The sequence below is a fragment of the Oncorhynchus tshawytscha genome, linkage group LG06, assembly GCF_018296145.1.
Source record: "Oncorhynchus tshawytscha isolate Ot180627B linkage group LG06, Otsh_v2.0, whole genome shotgun sequence".
In the NCBI taxonomy this organism is placed as follows: domain Eukaryota; kingdom Metazoa; phylum Chordata; class Actinopteri; order Salmoniformes; family Salmonidae; genus Oncorhynchus; species Oncorhynchus tshawytscha.
The window spans coordinates 35,399,425-35,416,240 of record NC_056434.1 but is presented as its reverse complement, the minus strand read 5'-3'; the positions used below and the strand labels follow the sequence as shown (position 1 = coordinate 35,416,240).

Genomic DNA, 16,816 nt, shown 5'->3' with positions numbered 1-16,816 from the left:
AAGGAAAGAGAGGGTGAGAGAGAAGGAAAGAGAGGGTGAGAGTGAGTGGGAGTGAGAGAGAGAGAAAGAGAGGGTGAGAGTGAGTGGGAGTGAGAGAGAAGGAAAGAGAGTGAGTGAGAGGGAGTGAGAGAGGGACAGAGAGGGCGAGAGAGTGAGTGGGAGTGAGAGAGAAGGAAAGAGAGGGCAAGAGGGTGAGTGGGAGTGAGAGAGGGGGAAAGAGAGGGTGAGAGAGTGAGTGGGAGTGAGAGAGAAGGAAAGTGAGGGTGAGAGAGTGAGTGGGAGTGAGCGAGAGGAAAGAGAGGGTGAGAGAGTAGGAAAGAGAGGGTGAGAGAGTGAGTGGGAGTGAGAGAGAGAGAAGGAAAGAGAGGGCAAGAGAGTGAGTTGGAGTGAGAGAGAGAAAGAGAAAGAGAGTGAGAGTGAGTGGGAGTGAGAGAGAAGGAAAGAGAGGGTGAGAGAGAGTGGGAGTGAGAGAGAAGGAAAGAGAGAGTGAGTGGGAGGGAGAGAGAGAGAAAGAGAGGGTGAGAGAGTGGGAGTGAGAGAGAAGGAAAGAGAGGGTGAGTGAGAGAGAGGGAAAGAGAGGGTGAGAGAGTGAGTGGGAGGGAGGGAGAGAGAAGGAAAGAGGGGGTGAGAGAGTGAGTGGGAGTGAGAGAAAAGGAAAGAGAGGGCAAGAGAGTGAGTGGGAGTGAGAGAGGGGGAAGGAAAGAGGGTGAGAGAGAGTGGGAGTGAGAGAGAGAGAGAAAGAGAGGGTGAGAGAGTGGGAGTGAGAGAGAAGAAAAGAGAGGGTGAGAGAGAGTGGGAGAGAAGGAAAGAGAGGGTGAGAGTGAGTTGGAGTGAGAGAATGAAAGAGAGGGTGTGATAGTGTTAGAGAAGGAAAGTGAGGGAGAAATAGTGAGCGGGAGTGAGAGAGAGGAAAGTGAGGGTGAGAGAGTGCGAGAGAAGGAAAGAGAGGGTGAGAGAGTGAGTGGGAGTGAGAGAGAGAGAAGGAAAGAGAGGGCAAGAGAGTGAGTTGGAGTGAGAGAGAGAGAAAGAGAGTGAGAGAGTGAGTGGGAGTGAGAGAGAGGGAAAGAGAGGGTGAGAGAGAGTGGGAGTGAGAGAGAGGGAAAGAGAGGGAAAGAGAGGGTGAGAGAGAGTGGGAGTGAGAGAGAAGGAAAGAGAGGGTGAGAGTGAGTGGGAGTGAGAGAGAGAGAAAGAGAGGGTGAGAGTGAGTGGGAGTGAGAGAGAAGGAAAGAGAGGAGTGAGAGGGAGTGAGAGAGGGACAGAGAGGGCGAGAGAGTGAGTGGGAGTGAAAGAGAAGGAAAGAGAGGGCAAGAGGGTGAGTGGGAGTGAGAGAGGGGGAAAGAGAGGGTGAGAGAGTGAGTGGGGGAGAGAGAGAAGGAAAGTGAGGGTGAGAGAGTGAGTGGGAGTGAGCGAGAGGAAAGAGAGGGTGAGAGAGTAGGAAAGAGAGGGTGAGAGAGTGAGTGGGAGTGAGAGAGAGAGAAGGAAAGAGAGGGCAAGAGAGTGAGTTGGAGTGAGAGAGAGAGAAAGAGAGTGAGAGTGAGTGGGAGTGAGAGAGAGGGAAAGAGAGGGTGAGAGAGAGTGGGAGTGAGAGAGAAGGAAAGAGAGAGTGAGTGGGAGGGAGAGAGAGAGAAAGAGAGGGTGAGAGAGTGGGAGTGAGAGAGAAGGAAAGAGAGGGTGAGTGAGAGAGAGGGAAAGAGAGGGTGAGAGAGTGAGTGGGAGGGAGAGAGAAGGAAAGAGGGGGTGAGAGAGTGAGTGGGAGTGAGAGAAAAGGAAAGAGAGGGCAAGAGAGTGAGTGGGAGTGAGAGAGGGGGAAGGAAAGAGGGTGAGAGAGAGTGGGAGTGAGAGAGAGAGAAAGAGAGGGTGAGAGAGTGGGAGTGAGAGAGAAGAAAAGAGAGGGTGAGAGAGAGTGGGAGAGAAGGAAAGAGAGGGTGAGAGTGAGTTGGAGTGAGAGAATGAAAGAGAGGGTGTGATAGTGAGAGAGAAGGAAAGTGAGGGTGAGATAGTGAGTGGGAGTGAGAGAGAGGAAAGTGAGGGTGAGAGAGTGAGTGAGAGAAGGAAAGAGAGGGTGAGAGAGTGAGTGGGAGTGAGAGAGAGAAGGAAAGAGAGGGCAAGAGAGTGAGTTGGAGTGAGAGAGAGAGAAAGAGAGTGAGAGAGTGAGTGTGAGTGAGAGAGAGGGAAAGAGAGGGTGAGTGAGAGAGAGGGAAAGAGAGGGTGAGAGAGAGTGGGAGTGAGAGAGAGGGAAAGAGAGGGAAAGAGAGGGTGAGAGAGAGTGGGAGTGAGAGAAGGAAAGAGAGGGTGAGAGTGAGTGGGAGTGAGAGAGAGAGAAAGAGAGGGTGAGAGAGAAGGAAAGAGAGGGCAAGAGGGTGAGTGGGAGTGAGAGAGGGGGAAAGAGAGGGCAAAAGAGTGAGTGGGAGTGAGAGAGAAGGAAAGAGAGGGCAAGAGAGTGAGTGGGAGTGAGAGAGAGGGTGAGAGAGTGAGTGGGAGTGAGAGAGGGACAGAGAGGGCGAGAGAGTGAGTGGGAGTGAGAGAGAAGGAAAGAGAGGGCAAGAGGGTGAGTGGGAGTGAGAGAGGGGGAAAGAGAGGGCAAAAGAGTGAGTGGGAGTGAGAGAGAAGGAAAGAGAGGGCAAGAGAGTGAGTGGGAGTGAGAGAGAGGGTGAGAGAGTGAGTGGGAGGGAGAGAGAGGGAAAGAGAGGGTGAGATAGTGAGTGGGAGTGAGAGAGAGGGAAAGAGAGGGTGAGAGAGTGAGTGGGAGTGAGAGAGAAGGGAAGAGAGGGTGAGAGTGAGTGAGAGAGAAGGAAAGAGAGGGCAAGAGAGTGAGTGAGAGAGAGTGAGTGGGAGTGAGAGGGTGAGAGAGTGAGTGGGAGTGAGAGAGAGGGTGACAGAGTGAGTGGGAGGGAGAGAGAGGGAAAGAGAGGGTGAGATAGTGAGTGGGAGTGAGAGAGAGGGAAAGAGAGGGTGAGAGAGTGAGTGGGATGGAGAGAGAAGGAAAGAGAGGGCAAGATAGTGAGTGGGAGTGAGAGAGAGGGAAAGAGAGGGTGAGAGAGTGAGTGGGAGTGAGAGAGAAGGAAAGAGAGGGCAAGATAGTGAGTGGGAGTGAGAGAGAGGGAAAGAGAGGGCAAGAGAGTGAGTGGGAGTGAGAGAGAAGGAAAGAGAGGGCAAGAGAGTGAGTGGGAGTGAGAGAGAAGGAAAGAGAGGGTGAGAGGGAGTATGTAATAGCAGGTAATTACCTGCATTAGGAGCTAACACACAAACACGGATGGATGGATTTTGTATAGATGATATTGTCTGTCCTGAGGTAAGATGAGGCGGGGTCACTGTGCTAACCTCTGGGGTCTTCAGCCTGTTTGGCCAGTTGACGGAGAGCGGCAGCGAATCCGGAGTGAGCAGCCACACTCCCGTTGGCTAGCGGGGTAAGAGGGCTGACCGTCGCCGTGGTGCGAGTTGCAGTGGAGATCATTCCTAATGACCGCGACTTTGACTCATGGTTCATACCTGGAAAGATAGAGGGAGAAGAAGAGGACAAAAAAGTGAAATGAGGAATATTTAGCCTCTTTGGATTCTCTCTATCATAATAGAGCAGTGTGTGTGTGACGGCTCTGAGAGATGGGAAGGAGCTGAGGTCAAGTATAAGGTCAAGTTAGTCTGTCAGAGCCGTGACAATGACACACACACACGCAAGCAAGCAGACACACACACACACACACGCATAGACGCGCACGCACACACACACACACACACACACACACACACTAACATTATTACTGTTCCCCCACTGCCCTCCCAGTGACCCACATACAGCTATTAGCACTGAATTTAACCCAAGCATCATACACTCTACCGCCCCACCCCCACACCACTTCGACAGACAGAGAGACACACACACACAGATCCTTACAGCTGCATGTGAGTTGAGACATCGCCACATCCTCTCTCTCTCCTATTCCCACTCCTTTAGCCCCCCCTCTCTCTCTGTTTGCCCTGTTTCTCTCTCTGTTTTTCCCTGTTTCTATCTCTCTCTGTTTCTCTGTCTCTCTCTCTGTTTCTCTCTCTCTCTGTTTTTCCCTGTTTCTATCTCTCTCTGTTTCTCTCTGTCTCTCTGTTTCTCTCTCTCTCTGTTTCTCTCTCTCTCTGTTTTCCCTGTTTCTATCTCTCTCTGTTTCTCTCTGTTTCTCTGTCTCTCTCTCTGTTTCTCTCTCTCTGTTTCTCTCTCTCTCTCTGTTTCTCTCTCTGTTTTCTCTCTCTCTCTGTTTCTCTCTCTCTGTTTCTCTCTCTCTCTGTTTCTCTCTCTCTCTGTTTTTCCCTGTTTCTCTCTCTCTCTGTTTCTCTCTGTTTCTCTGTCTCTCTCTCTGTTTCTATCTCTCTCTGTTTCTCTCTCTCTCTGTTTCTCTCTCTCTCTGTTTCTCTCTCTCTCTCTGTTTTTCTCTCTCTGTTTCTCTCTCTCTCTGTTTCTCTCTCTCTCTGTTTCTCTGTTTCTCTCTGTTTCTCTCTCTCTCTGTTTCTCTCTCACACTGTTTCTCTCTCTGTTTCTCTTTTTCTCTGTTTCTCTCTCTCACACTGTTTCTCTGTTTCTCTCTCTCACACTGTTTCTCTGTTTCTCTCTCTCTCTGTTTCTCTCTGTTTCTCTCTCACACTGTTTCTCTGTTTCTCTCTCTCTCACACTGTTTCTCTGTTTCTCTCTCTCACACTGTTTCTCTGTTTCTCTGTATCTCTCACTGTTTCTCTGTTTTTCTCTCACACTGTTTTTCTGTTTCTCTCTCTCACACTGTTTCTCTGTTTCTCTGTTTCTCTCTCACACACTGTTTCTCTCTGTTGCTCTGTTTCTCTCTCTCACACTGTTTCTCTGTTTCTCTCTCTCACTGTTTCTCTGTTCTCACTCTCTCTCACACTGTTTCTCTGTTTCTCTCTCTCACACTGTTTCTCTGTTTCTCTGTTTCTCTCTGTTTCTCTCTCTCTGTTTCTCTCTGTTTCTCTCTCTCTCTGTTTCTCTCTGTTTCTCTCTGTTTCTCTCTGTTTCTCTCTCTCTCTCGGTTTCTCTCTGTTTCTCTCTCACACTGTTTCTCTGTTTCTCTCTGTTTCTCTCTGTTTCTCTCTCTCTCTGTTTCTCTGTTTCTCAGTTTCTCTGTTTCTCTGTTTCTCTCTGTTTCTCTCTGTTTCTCTCTCTCTCTGTTTCTCTCTGTTTCTCTCTCTCTCTGTTTCTCTGTTTCTCTGTTTCTCTCTCTCACTGTTTCTCTCTGTTTCTCTGTTTCTCTCTCACACTTTTTCTCTCTGTTTCTCTCTCTCACACTGTTTCTCTGTTTCTCTCTCTCACACTGTTTCTCTGTTTCTCTCTGTTTCTCTCTCTCACACTGTTTCTCTGTTTCTCTCTGTTTCTCTCTCTCACACTGTTTCTCTGTTTCTCTCTCTCACACTGTTTCTCTGTTTCTCTCTGTTTCTCTCTCACACTGTTTCTCTGTTTCTCTCTCTCACACTGTTTCTCTGTTTCTCTCTCTCACTGTTTCTCTGTTTCTCTCTCTCACACTGTTTCTCTGTTTCTCTCTCTCACTGTTTCTCTGTTTCTCTGTTTCTCTCTCTCACTGTTTCTCTGTTTCTCTCTCTCACTGTTTCTCTGTTTCTCTCTCTACACTGTTTCTCTGTTTCTCTCTCTACACTGTTTCTCTGTTTCTCTCTCTCACACTGTTTCTCTGTTTCTCTCTGTTTCTCTCTCTCACTGTTTCTCTGTTTCTCTCTCTACACTGTTTCTCTGTTTCTCTCTCTCACACTGTTTCTCTGTTTCTCTCTCACACACTGTTTCTCTGTTTCTCTCTCTCACACTGTTTCTCTGTTTCTCGCTCTCACACTGTTTCTCTGTTTCTCTGTTTCTCTCTCTCACACTGTTTCTCTCTGTTTCTCTGTTTCTCTCTCACACTGTTTCTCTGTTTCTCTCTGTTTCTGTTTCTCTCTGTTTTCTCTCTCTCACTGTTTCTCTGTTTCTCTGTTTCTCTCTGTTTCTCTGTTTCTCTCTCACACTGTTTTCTCTCTGTTTTCTCTCTCACACTGTTTCTCTCTGTCACACTGTTTCTCTCTCTGTTTCTCTCTCACACTGTTTCTCTGTTTCTCTCTGTTTCTCTCTCACACTGTTTCTCTGTTTCTCTCTCTCACACTGTTTCTCTGTTTCTCTCTTTCTCTTTCTGTTTTTTTCTGTTTCTCTCTCTCTCTGTTTCTCTCTGTTTCTCTCTCACTGTTTCTCTGTTTCTCTGTTTCTCTCTCTCACACTGTTTCTCTGTTTCTCTCTCTCACACTGTTTCTCTGTTTCTCTCTCTCACACTGTTTCTCTGTATCTCTCTCTCACTGTTTCTCTCTCTCACACTGTTTCTCTGTTTCTCTCTCTCACACTGTTTATCTGTTTCTCTCTCTCACACTGTTTCTCTGTTTCTCTCTCACACTGTTTCTCTGTTTCTTCTCTCTCACACTGTTTCTCTGTTTCTCTCTCTCACACTGTTTCTCTGTTTCTCTCTCTCACTGTTTCTCTGTTTTCTCTGTTTTTCTCTCTCACTGTTTCTCTGTTTCTCTCTCTCACACTGTTTCTCTGTTTCTCTCTCTACACTGTTTCTCTGTTTCTCTCTCTCACACTGTTTCTCTGTTTCTCTGTCTCTCTGTTTCTCTCTGTTTCTCTCTCTCACTGTTTCTCTGTTTCTTCTCTCTCTTCACACTGTTTCTCTGTTTCTCTCTCTCACACTGTTTCTCTGTTTCTCTCTGTTTCTCTCTCTCACACTGTTTCTCTGTTTCTCTCTGTTTCTCTCTCTCACACTGTTTCTCTGTTTCTCTCTCTCACACTGTTTCTCTGTTTCTCTCTCTCACACTGTTTCTCTGTTTCTCTCTCTCACTGTTTCTCTGTTTCTCTCTCTCACACTGTTTCTCTGTTTCTCTCTCACACTGTTTCTCTGTTTCTCTCTGTTTCTCTCTCTCACTGTTTCTCTGTTTCTCTCTCTCACACTGTTTCTCTGTTTCTCTCTCACACTGTTTCTCTGTTTCTCTCTTTTCTCTCTGTTTTCTCTCTCTGTTTCTCTGTTTTCTCTGTTTCTCTCTCACACTGTTTCTCTGTTTCTCTCTCTCACTGTTTCTCTGTTTCTCTCTCTCTGTTTCTCTGTTTTCTCTGTTTCTCTCTCTCTGTTTCTCTGTTTCTCTCTCTACACTGTTTCTCTGTTTCTCTCTCTCACACTGTTTCTCTGTTTCTCTCTGTTTCTCTCTCTCACTGTTTCTCTGTTTCTCTCTCTACACTGTTTCTCTGTTCTCTCTCTACACTGTTTCTCTGTTTCTCTCTTACACTGTTTCTCTGTTTCTCTCTCACACTGTTTCTCTGTTTCTCTTTCTCTGTTTTCTCTGTTTCTCTGTTTCTCTGTTTCTCTGTTTCTCTGTTTCTCTCTCTCTCTTTCTCTGTTTCTCTGTTTCTCTCTTTCACTGTTTCTCTGTTTCTCTCTCTCACACTGTTTCTCTGTTTCTCTCTGTTTCTCTGTATCTCTCACTGTTTCTCTGTTTTCTCTCACACTGTTTCTCTGTTTCTCTCTCTCTGTTTCTCTGTTTCTCTGTTTCTCTCTCTCACACTGTTTCTCTGTTTCTCTCTCTCACTGTTTCTCTCTGTTTTCTCTCTCACACTGTTTCTCTGTTTCTCTCTCTGTTTCTCTGTTTCTCTGTTTCTCTCTGTTTTCTCTCTCGGTTTCTCTCTGTTTCTCTCTCTCTCTGTTTCTCTGTTTCTCTGTTTCTCTCTGTTTCTCTCTGTTTCTCTCTCTCTCTGTTTCTCTCTGTTTCTCTCTGTTTCTCTCTCTCTCTGTTTCTCTCTGTTTCTCTCTCACACTGTTTCTCTGTTTCTCTGTTTCTCTCTCTCACTGTTTCTCTCTGTTTCTCTGTTTCTCTCTCTCACACTTTTTCTCTCTGTTTCTCTCTCTCACACTGTTTCTCTGTTTCTCTCTCTCACACTGTTTCTCTGTTTCTCTCTGTTTCTCTCTTTCTCTGTTTCTCTGTTTCTCTCTCACTGTTTCTCTGTTTCTCTCTCTCACTGTTTCTCTGTTTCTCTGTTTCTCTCTTCTCTCTGTTTTCTCTCTCTGTTTCTGTTTCTCTGTTTCTCTGTTTCTCTCTCTCACACTGTTTCTCTGTTTCTCTCTCTCACACTGTTTCTCTGTTTTTCTCTCTCTCTCTGTTTCTCTGTTTCTCTCTCTCACACTGTTTCTCTGTTTCTCTCTCTCACACTGTTTCTCTGTTTCTCTCTCTCACACTGTTTCTCTGTTTCTCTCTCTCACTGTTTCTCTGTTTCTCTCTCACACTGTTTCTCTGTTTCTCTCTCTCACACTGTTTCTCTCTGTTTCTCTGTTTCTCTCTCTCACACTGTTTCTCTGTTTCTCTCTGTTTCTCTCTCACTGTTTCTCTGTTTCTCTCTCTCACTGTTTCTCTGTTTCTCTCTCTCTGTTTCTCTGTTTCTCTCTCTCACTGTTTCTCTGTTTCTCTCTGTTTCTGTTTCTCTGTTTCTCTCTCTCACACTGTTTCTCTGTTTCTCTCTGTTTCTCTCTCACACTGTTTCTCTGTTTCTCTCTCTCACACTGTTTCTCTGTTTCTCTCTCTCACTGTTTCTCTGTTTCTCTCTCTCACTGTTTCTCTGTTTCTCTCTCTCTCTGTCTCTCTGTTTCTCTGTTTCTCTCTCTCACACTGTTTCTCTGTTTCTCTCTCTCACACTGTTTCTCTGTTTCTCTCTCTCACACTGTTTCTCTGTTTCTCTCTCTCACTGTTTCTCTGTTTCTCTCTCTCACACTGTTTCTCTGTTTCTCTCTCTCACTGTTTCTCTGTTTCTCTCTCTCTGTTTCTCTGTTTCTCTGTTTCTCTCTCTCACACTGTTTCTCTGTTTCTCTCTCTCACACTGTTTCTCTGTTTCTCTCTGTTTCTCTGTTTCTCTCTCTCACTGTTTCTCTGTTTCTCTCTCTCACACTGTTTCTCTGTTTCTCTCTGTTTCTCTGTTTCTTTCTCACACACTGTTTCTCTCCTTCTCCCTGTCTCTCTCTCACACTGTTTCTCTCTCTGTTTCTCTCTCTCACACTGTTTCTCTGTTTCTCTCTGTCACACTGTTTCTCTCTCTGTTTCTCTCTCTCTGTTTCTCTTTTTTTCTGTTTCTCTCTGTTTCTCTCTGTTTCTCTCTCACACTGTTTCTCTGTTTCTCTCTGTTTCTCTCTCACACTGTTTCTCTGTTTCTCTCTCTCACACTGTTTCTCTCTCTGTTTCTCTTTTTTTCTGTTTCTCTCTCTCTGTTTCTCTCTGTTTCTCTCTCACACTGTTTCTCTGTTTCTCTCTGTTTCTCTCTCTCTGTTTCTCTCTGTTTCTCTCTGTTTCTCTCTCACACTGTTTCTCTCTCTCTGTTTTCTCTGTTTCTCTCTCACACTGTTTTCTTCTGTTTCTCTCTCTCTCTGTTTTCTCTGTTTCTCTCTCACACTGTTTCTCTCTCTCTCTGTTTCTCTCTCTGTTTCTCTCTCTCTCTGTTTTCTCTGTTTCTCTCTCTCTCTGTTTCTCTCTGTTTCTCTCTCTCTCTGTTTTCTCTGTTTCTCTCTCACACTGTTTCTCTCTCTCTCTGTTTCTCTTTCTCTCTCACACTGTTTCTCTCTGTTTCTCTCTCTCTCTGTTTCTCTGTTTCTCTCTCACACTGTTTCTCTCTCTCTCTGTTTCTCTCTCTGTTTTCTCTTTCTGTTTTCTGTCTCTGTTTCTCTCTCACACTGTTTTCTCTCTCTGTTTCTCTCTTTTCTCTCTCACACTGTTTCTCTGTTTCTCTGTTTCTCTCTCTCACACTGTTTCTCTGTTTCTCTCTCTCTGTTTCTCTGTTTCTCTGTTTTCTCTCTCTCTTTCTGTTGTTTCTCTGTTTCTCTCTCTCACTGTTTCTCTCTCTCACACTGTTTTTCTCTGTTTCTCTCTCTCACACTGTTTCTCTGTTTCTCTCTCTCACACTGTTTCTCTCTCACACTGTTTCTCTGTTTCTCTCTCTCACTGTTTCTCTGTTTCTCTTCTCACACTGTTTCTCTGTTTCTCTCTCTCACACTGTTTCTCTGTTTCTCTCTCTCTGTTTCTCTGTTTCTCTCTGTTTTCTCTCTCACTGTTTCTCTGTTTCTCTCTGTTTCTCTCTGTTTCTCTCTCACACTGTTTCTCTCTGTTTCTCTCTCTCTGTTTCTCTCTGTTTCTCTCTCTCTCTGTTTCTCTCTGTTTCTCTCTGTCTCTCTCGGTTTCTCTCTGTTTCTCTCTCACACTGTTTCTCTGTTTCTCTCTGTTTCTCTCTCGAACTTTTTCTCTGTTTCTCTCTCTCACACTGTTTCTCTGTTTCTCTGTTTCTCTCTCTCTCTCTGTTTCTCTCTCACACTGTTTCTCTCTGTTTCTCTGTTTCTCTCTCTCACACTGTTTCTCTGTTTCTCTCTCTCACACTGATTCTCTGTTTCTCTCTGTTTCTCTCACACTGATTCTCTGTTTCTCTCTCTCACACTGTTTCTCTGTTTCTCTCTCTCACTGTTTCTCTGTTTCTCTGTTTCTCTCTCACACTGTTTCTCTGTTTCTCAGTTTCTCTCTCACACTGTTTCTCTGTTTCTCTCTGTTTTTCTCTGTTTCTCTGTTTCTCTCTCACACTGTTTCTCTGTTTCTCAGTTTCTCTCTCTCACTGTTTCTCTGTTTCTCTGTTTCTCTCTCACACTGTTTCTCTGTTTTCTGTTTCTCTCTCTTTCACTGTTTCTCTGTTTCTCTCTGTTTCTCTCTGTTCTCTGTTTCTCTCTCACACTGTTTCTCTGTTTCTCTGTTTCTCTCTCTCTCTGTTTCTCTGTTTCTCTGTTTCTCTCTCACACTGTTTCTCTGTTTCTGTTTCTCTCTCTCTGTTTCTCTGTTTCTCTCTTTCTTTGTTTCTCTGTTTCTCTGTTCTCTCTCTCACACTGTTTCTCTGTTTCTCTCTGTTTCTCTCTGTTTCTCTGTTTCTCTCTTTCTGTTTCTCTGTTTCTGTTTCTCTGTTTCTCTCTGTTTCTCTGTGTTTCTCTGTTTCTCTGTTTTCTCTGTTTCTCTCTCTCTCTGTTTCTCTGTTTCTCTCTGTTTCTCTCTGTTTCTCTCTGTTTCTCTGTTTCTCTGTTTCTCTGTTTCTCTCTGTTTCTCTCTCTCACACTGTTTCTCTGTTTCTCTCTCTCTTTTCTGTTTCTCTGTTTCTCTCTCTCACACTGTTTCTCTGTTTCTCTCTGTTTCTCTCTGTTTCTCTGTTTCTCTCTGTTTCTCTCTCTCACACTGTTTCTGTTTCTCTCTCTCACTGTTTCTCTGTTTCTCTCTGTTTCTCTCTCTCACACTGTTTCTCTCTCTCTCTGTTTCTCTCGCTCACACTGTTTCTCTCTGTTTCTCTCTCTCTCACACTGTTTCTCTGTTTCTCTCTCTCACACTGTTTCTCTGTTTCTCTCTGTTTCTCTCTCTCACTGTTTCTCTGTTTCTCTCTCTCACACTGTTTCTCTGTTTCTCTCTGTTTCTCTCTCTCACACTGTTTCTCTGTTTCTCTCTCACACTGTTTCTCTGTTTCTCTCTCTCACACTGTTTCTCTGTTTCTCTCTGTTTCTCTCTCTCTCACTGTTTCTCTCTTTTCTCTCTACACTGTTTCTCTGTTTCTCTCTACACTGTTTCTCTGTTTCTCTCTCTTTCTCTCTGTTTCTCTGTTTCTCTCTCTCACACTGTTTCTCTGTTTCTCTCTCACTGTTTCTTCTGTTTCTCTCTCACTGTTTCTCTGTTTCTCTCTCTCACACTGTTTCTCTGTTTCTCTCTGTTTCTCTGTTTCTCTCTCTCACTGTTTCTCTCTTTCTCTCTCTCTCTCACTGTTTCTCTGTTTCTCTCTCTCACACTGTTTCTGTTTCTCTCTGTTTCTCTCTCTCACACTGTTTTCTCTGTTTCTCTGTTTCTCTTTCTCTGTTTCTCTGTTTCTCTCTTTCACTGTTTCTCTGTTTCTCTCTCTCACTGTTTCTCTCTTTCTTCTCTCTCTCACTGTTTCTCTGTTTCTCTCTCTCACACTGTTTCTCTGTTTCTCTCTGTTTCTCTGTTTCTCTTTCTCACACACTGTTTCTCTTCTCTCTGTCTCTCTGTTTCTCTCTCTCACTGTTTCTCTCTCTCTGTTTCTCTCTCTCACTGTTTCTCTCTGTTCTCTCTCTCTGTTTTCTCTGTTTTCTCTCTGTTTCTCTCTCTCTGTTTCTCTTTTTCTGTCTGTTTCTCTCTTCACTGTTTCTCTGTTTCTCTCTCTTCACTGTTTCTCTGTTTTCTCTCTCTCACACTGTTTCTCTGTTTCTCTCTCTCACACTGTTTCTCTGTTTCTCTGTTTCTCTGTTTCTCTGTTTCTCTGTTTCTCTGTTTCTCTGTCTCTCTGTTTTTCTCTCACACTGTTTCTCTGTTTCTCTCTCTCACACTGTTTCTCTGTTTCTCTGTTTCTCTGTTTCTCTGTTTCTCTGTTTCTCTGTTTCTCTCTGTTTTCTCTGTTTCACTGTTTCTCTGTTTCTCTCTCACACTGTTTCTCTGTTTCTCTGTTTCTCTCTGTTTTTCTCTCACACTGTTTCTCTGTTTCTCTCTCTCACTGTTTCTCTGTTTCTCTGTTTCTCTCTCTCACACTGTTTCTCTGTTTCTCTCTCTCACACTGTTTCTCTGTTTCTCTCTCTCTGTTTCTCTGTTTCTCTCTCACACTGTTTCTCTGTTTCTCTCTCTCACTGTTTCTCTGTTTCTCTCTCTCACTGTTTCTCTGTTTCTCTCTCTCACTGTTTCTCTGTTTCTCTCTCTCACTGTTTCTCTGTTTCTCTCTCTCACACTGTTTCTCTGTTTCTCTCTCTCTCTGTTTCTCTGTTTCTCTCTCTCACTGTTTCTCTGTTTCTCTCTCTCACTGTTTCTCTGTTTCTCTCTGTTTTTCTCTCACACTGTTTCTCTCTCTCTCACACTGTTTCTCTGTTTCTCTCTCTCTCACACTGTTTCTCTGTTTCTCTCTCTCACACTGTTTCTCTGTTCTCTCTCACACGGTTTCTCTGTTTCTCTCTCTGTTTCTCTCTGTTTCTCTCTCACACTGTTTCTCTCTCTCACACGGTTTCTCTCTGTTTCTCTGTTTCTCTCTCTCACACTGTTTCTCTGTTTCTCTCCGTTTCTCTCTCTCACACTGTTTCTCTGTTTCTCTCTCTCACACTGTTTCTCTGTTTCTCTCTCTCTCTGTTTCTCTGTTTTTCTCTCTCACACTGTTTCTCTGTTTCTCTCTCTCACTGTTTCTCTGTTTCTCTCTGTTTCTCTGTTTCTCTCTCTCACACTTTCTCTGTTTCTCTCTGTTTCTCTCTCTCACTGTTTCTCTGTTTCTCTCTCTCACACTGTTTCTCTGTTTCTCTCTCACACTGTTTCTCTGTTTCTCTCTCACACTGTTTCTCTCTTCTCTGTTTCTCTGTTTCTCTGTTTCTCTGTTTCTCTGTTTCTCTCTCTCACACTGTTTCTGTTTCTCTCTGTTTCTCTCTCTCTCACTGTTTCTGTTTCTCTCTGTTTCTCTCTGTTTCTCTGTTTCTCTCTGTTTCTCTCTCTCACACTGTTTCTGTTTCTCTCTCTCACTGTTTCTCTGTTTCTCTCTGTTTCTCTCTCTCACACTGTTTCTCTCTCTCTCTGTTTCTCTCGCTCACACTGTTTCTCTCTGTTTCTCTCTCTCTCACACTGTTTCTCTGTTTCTCTCTCTCACACTGTTTCTCTGTTTCTCTCTGTTTCTCTCTCTCACACTGTTTCTCTGTTTTCTCTCTCTCACACTGTTTCTCTGTTTCTCTCTGTTTCTCTCTCTCACACTGTTTCTCTGTTTCTCTCTCTCACACTGTTTCTCTGTTTCTCTCTCTCACACTGTTTCTCTGTTTCTCTCTCTCACTGTTTCTCTGTTTCTCTGTTTCTCTCTCTCACTGTTTCTCTGTTTCTCTGTTTCTCTCTCTCACACTGTTTCTCTGTTTCTCTCTGTTTCTCTCTCTCACTGTTTCTCTGTTTCTCTCTCTCACTGTTTCTCTGTTTCTCTCTCTCACACTGTTTCTCTGTTTCTCTCTCTCTCACTGTTTCTCTGTTTCTCTCTCTCACACTGTTTCTCTGTTTCTCTCTCTCACACTGTTTCTCTGTTTCTCTCTTTTTCTCTCTCTCTCTGTTTCTCTCTCTCACTGTTTCTCTCTCTGTTTCTCTTTTTCTCTGTTTCTCTCTCTCACACTGTTTCTCTGTTTCTCTCTCTCACACTGTTTCTCTGTTTCTCTCTCTCTCTGTTTCTCTCTGTTTCTCTCTCACACTGTTTCTCTGTTTCTCTGTTTCTCTCTTTCACTGTTTCTCTGTTTCTCTCTGTTTTCTCTCTGTTTCTCTGTGTTTCTCTGTTTCTCTCTTTTCTCTGTTTCTCTCTCACACTGTTTCTCTGTTTCTCTCTGTTTCTCTGTTTCTCTCTGTTTCTCTGTTTCTCTCTGTTTCTCTCTCTCACACTGTTTCTGTTTCTCTCTGTTTCTCTGTTTCTCTCTGTTTCTCAATTTCTCTCTGTTTCTCTGTTTCTCTCTCTCACACTGTTTCTGTTTCTCTCTGTTTCTCTGTTTCTCTCTCTCACACTGTTTCTGTTTCTCTCTGTTTCTCTCTTTCTCTGTTTCTCTGTTTCTCTCTCTCACTGTTTCTGTTTCTCTCTCTCTGTTTCTCTGTCTCTCTGTTTCTCTGTCTCTCTCACACTGTTTCTCTGTTTCTCTCTCTCACACTGTTTCTCTGTTTTCTCTGTTTCTCTCTCTCACTGTTTCTCTGTTTCTCTCTCTCTCTGTTTCTCTGTTTCTCTCTCTCACTGTTTCTCTCTCTCTCACACTGTTTCTCTGTTTCTCTCTCTCTCTCTGTTTCTCTCTGTTTCTCTGTTTCTCTCTCTCTGTTTCTCTGTTTCTCTCTCTCTGTTTCTCTGTTTCTCTCTCTCTCTCTGTTTCTCTCTGTTTCTCTCTCTCTCTCTGTTTCTCTGTTTCTCTCTCTCTGTTTCTCTGTTTCTCTCTCTCTCTCTGTTTCTCTCTGTTTCTCTCTCTCTCTGTTTCTCTTTCTCTCTTTCTCTGTTTCTCTGTTTCTCTCTGTTTCTCTGTTTCTCTCTCTGTTTCTCTGTTTCTCTGTTTCTCTGTGTTTCTCTGTTTCTCTCTCTCTCTGTTTCTGTTTCTCTCTGTTTCTCTCTCACACTGTTTCTCTGTTTCTCTGTTTCTCTCTCTCACTGTTTCTCTGTTTCTCTCTTTCACTGTTTCTCTGTTTTCTCTCTCACTCTGTTTTCTCTGTTTCTCTCTCTCTGTTTCTCTGTTTCTCTCTCTCACACTGTTTCTCTGTTTCTCTCTGTTTCTCTGTTTTCTCTGTCTCACTGTTTCTCTCTTTCTCTTTCTCTCTCTCTGTTTCTCTGTTTCTGTTCTCTCTCTCACTGTTTCTCTGTTTCTCTCTCTGTTTCTCTCTGTTTTCTCTCTGTTTCTCTCTCTTTTCTTCTCTGTTTCTCTGTTTCTCTGTTTCTCTCTTTCTCTGTTTCTCTGTTTCTCTCTCTCACACTGTTTCTCTGTTTCTCTCTCTGTTTCTCTGTTTCTCTGTTTCTCTCTGTTTCTGTTTTTCTCTGTTTCTCTCTCTTCTCTGTTTCTCTGTTTCTCTCTCTCACACTGTTTCTCTGTTTCTCTGTTTCACACTGTTTCTCTGTTCTCTCTGTTTCTCTCTCTCACACTGTTTCTCTGTTTCTCTCTCTCTCTCTGTTTCTCTGTTTCTCTTTCACTGTTTCTCTGTTTCTCTCTCTCTGTTTCTCTATTTTCTCTGTTTCTCTCTCTGTTTCTCTGTTTTCTCTGTTTTTCTCTGTTCTCTCTGTTTCTCTCTTTCTCTGTTTCTCTGTTTCTCTCTCTCACTGTTTCTCTGTTTCTCTCTCTGTTTCTCTGTTTCTCTCTCTCACACTGTTTCTCTGTTTCTCTTTCTGTTTCTCTGTTTCTGTTTCTCTGTTTCTCTGTTTCTCTGTTTCTCTCTCTCACTGTTTCTCTGTTCTCTCTCTCACACTGTTTCTCTGTTTCTCTCTCTCTTTCTCTGTTTCTCTGTTTCTCTCTCTCACTGTTTCTCTGTTTCTCTCTTCTCTGTTTCTCTGTTTTCTCTCTCACACTGTTTCTCTGTTTTCTTTCTCTGTTTCTCTGTTTCTCTCTCTCACACTGTTTCTCTGTTTCTCTCTCTCTCTGTTTCTCTGTTTTCTCTCTCACACTGTTTCTCTGTTTCTCTGTTTCTCTGTTTTTCTCTCACACTGTTTCTCTGTTTCTCTCTCTCACACTGTTTCTCTGTTTCTCTCTGTTACTCTGTTTCTGTTTCTGTTTCTCTCTCTCACACTGTTTCTCTGTTTCTCTGTTTCTCTGTTTCTCTGTTTCTCTGTTTCTCTGTTTCTCTCTGTTTTTCTCTCACACTGTTTCTCTGTTTCTCTCTCTCACACTGTTTCTCTGTTTCTCTGTTTCTCTGTTTCTCTGTTTCTCTCTCACACTGTTTCTCTGTTTCTCTGTTTCTCTGTTTCTCTGTTTCTCTGTTTCTCTGTTTCTCTGTTTTCTCTCTCTCTGTTTCTCTGTTTCTCTGTTTCTCTGTTTCTCTGTTTCTCTGTTTCTCTGTTTCTCTGTTTCTCTGTTTCTCTCTGTTTTTCTCTCACACTGTTTCTCTGTTTCTCTCTCTCACACTGTTTCTCTGTTTCTCTGTTTCTCTGTTTCTCTGTTTCTCTCTGTTTTTCTCACACACTGTTTCTCTGTTTCTCTCTCTCACACTGTTTCTCTGTTTCTCTCTCTCACACTGTTTCTCTGTTTCTCTCTCTCACACTGTTTCTCTGTTTCTCTGT

At 43.6% G+C, this 16,816-nt stretch overlaps 1 protein-coding gene across 2 annotated transcripts in view; it reads right to left on the bottom strand.

Annotated features, from left to right (window-relative positions):
- LOC112252482 (genetic suppressor element 1) overlaps positions 1 to 16,816 on the bottom strand; it is a 66,361-nt gene that overhangs the window by 20,599 nt on the left and 28,946 nt on the right. For both annotated transcript variants that reach the window (XM_024423731.2, XM_024423730.2), the window contains exon 2: positions 3,322 to 3,489. In XM_024423731.2, coding sequence (XP_024279499.1) covers positions 3,322 to 3,487 — 166 coding nt within the window. In that variant the 5' untranslated portion in view covers positions 3,488 to 3,489. The remainder of the gene's footprint in view (positions 1 to 3,321; positions 3,490 to 16,816) is intronic.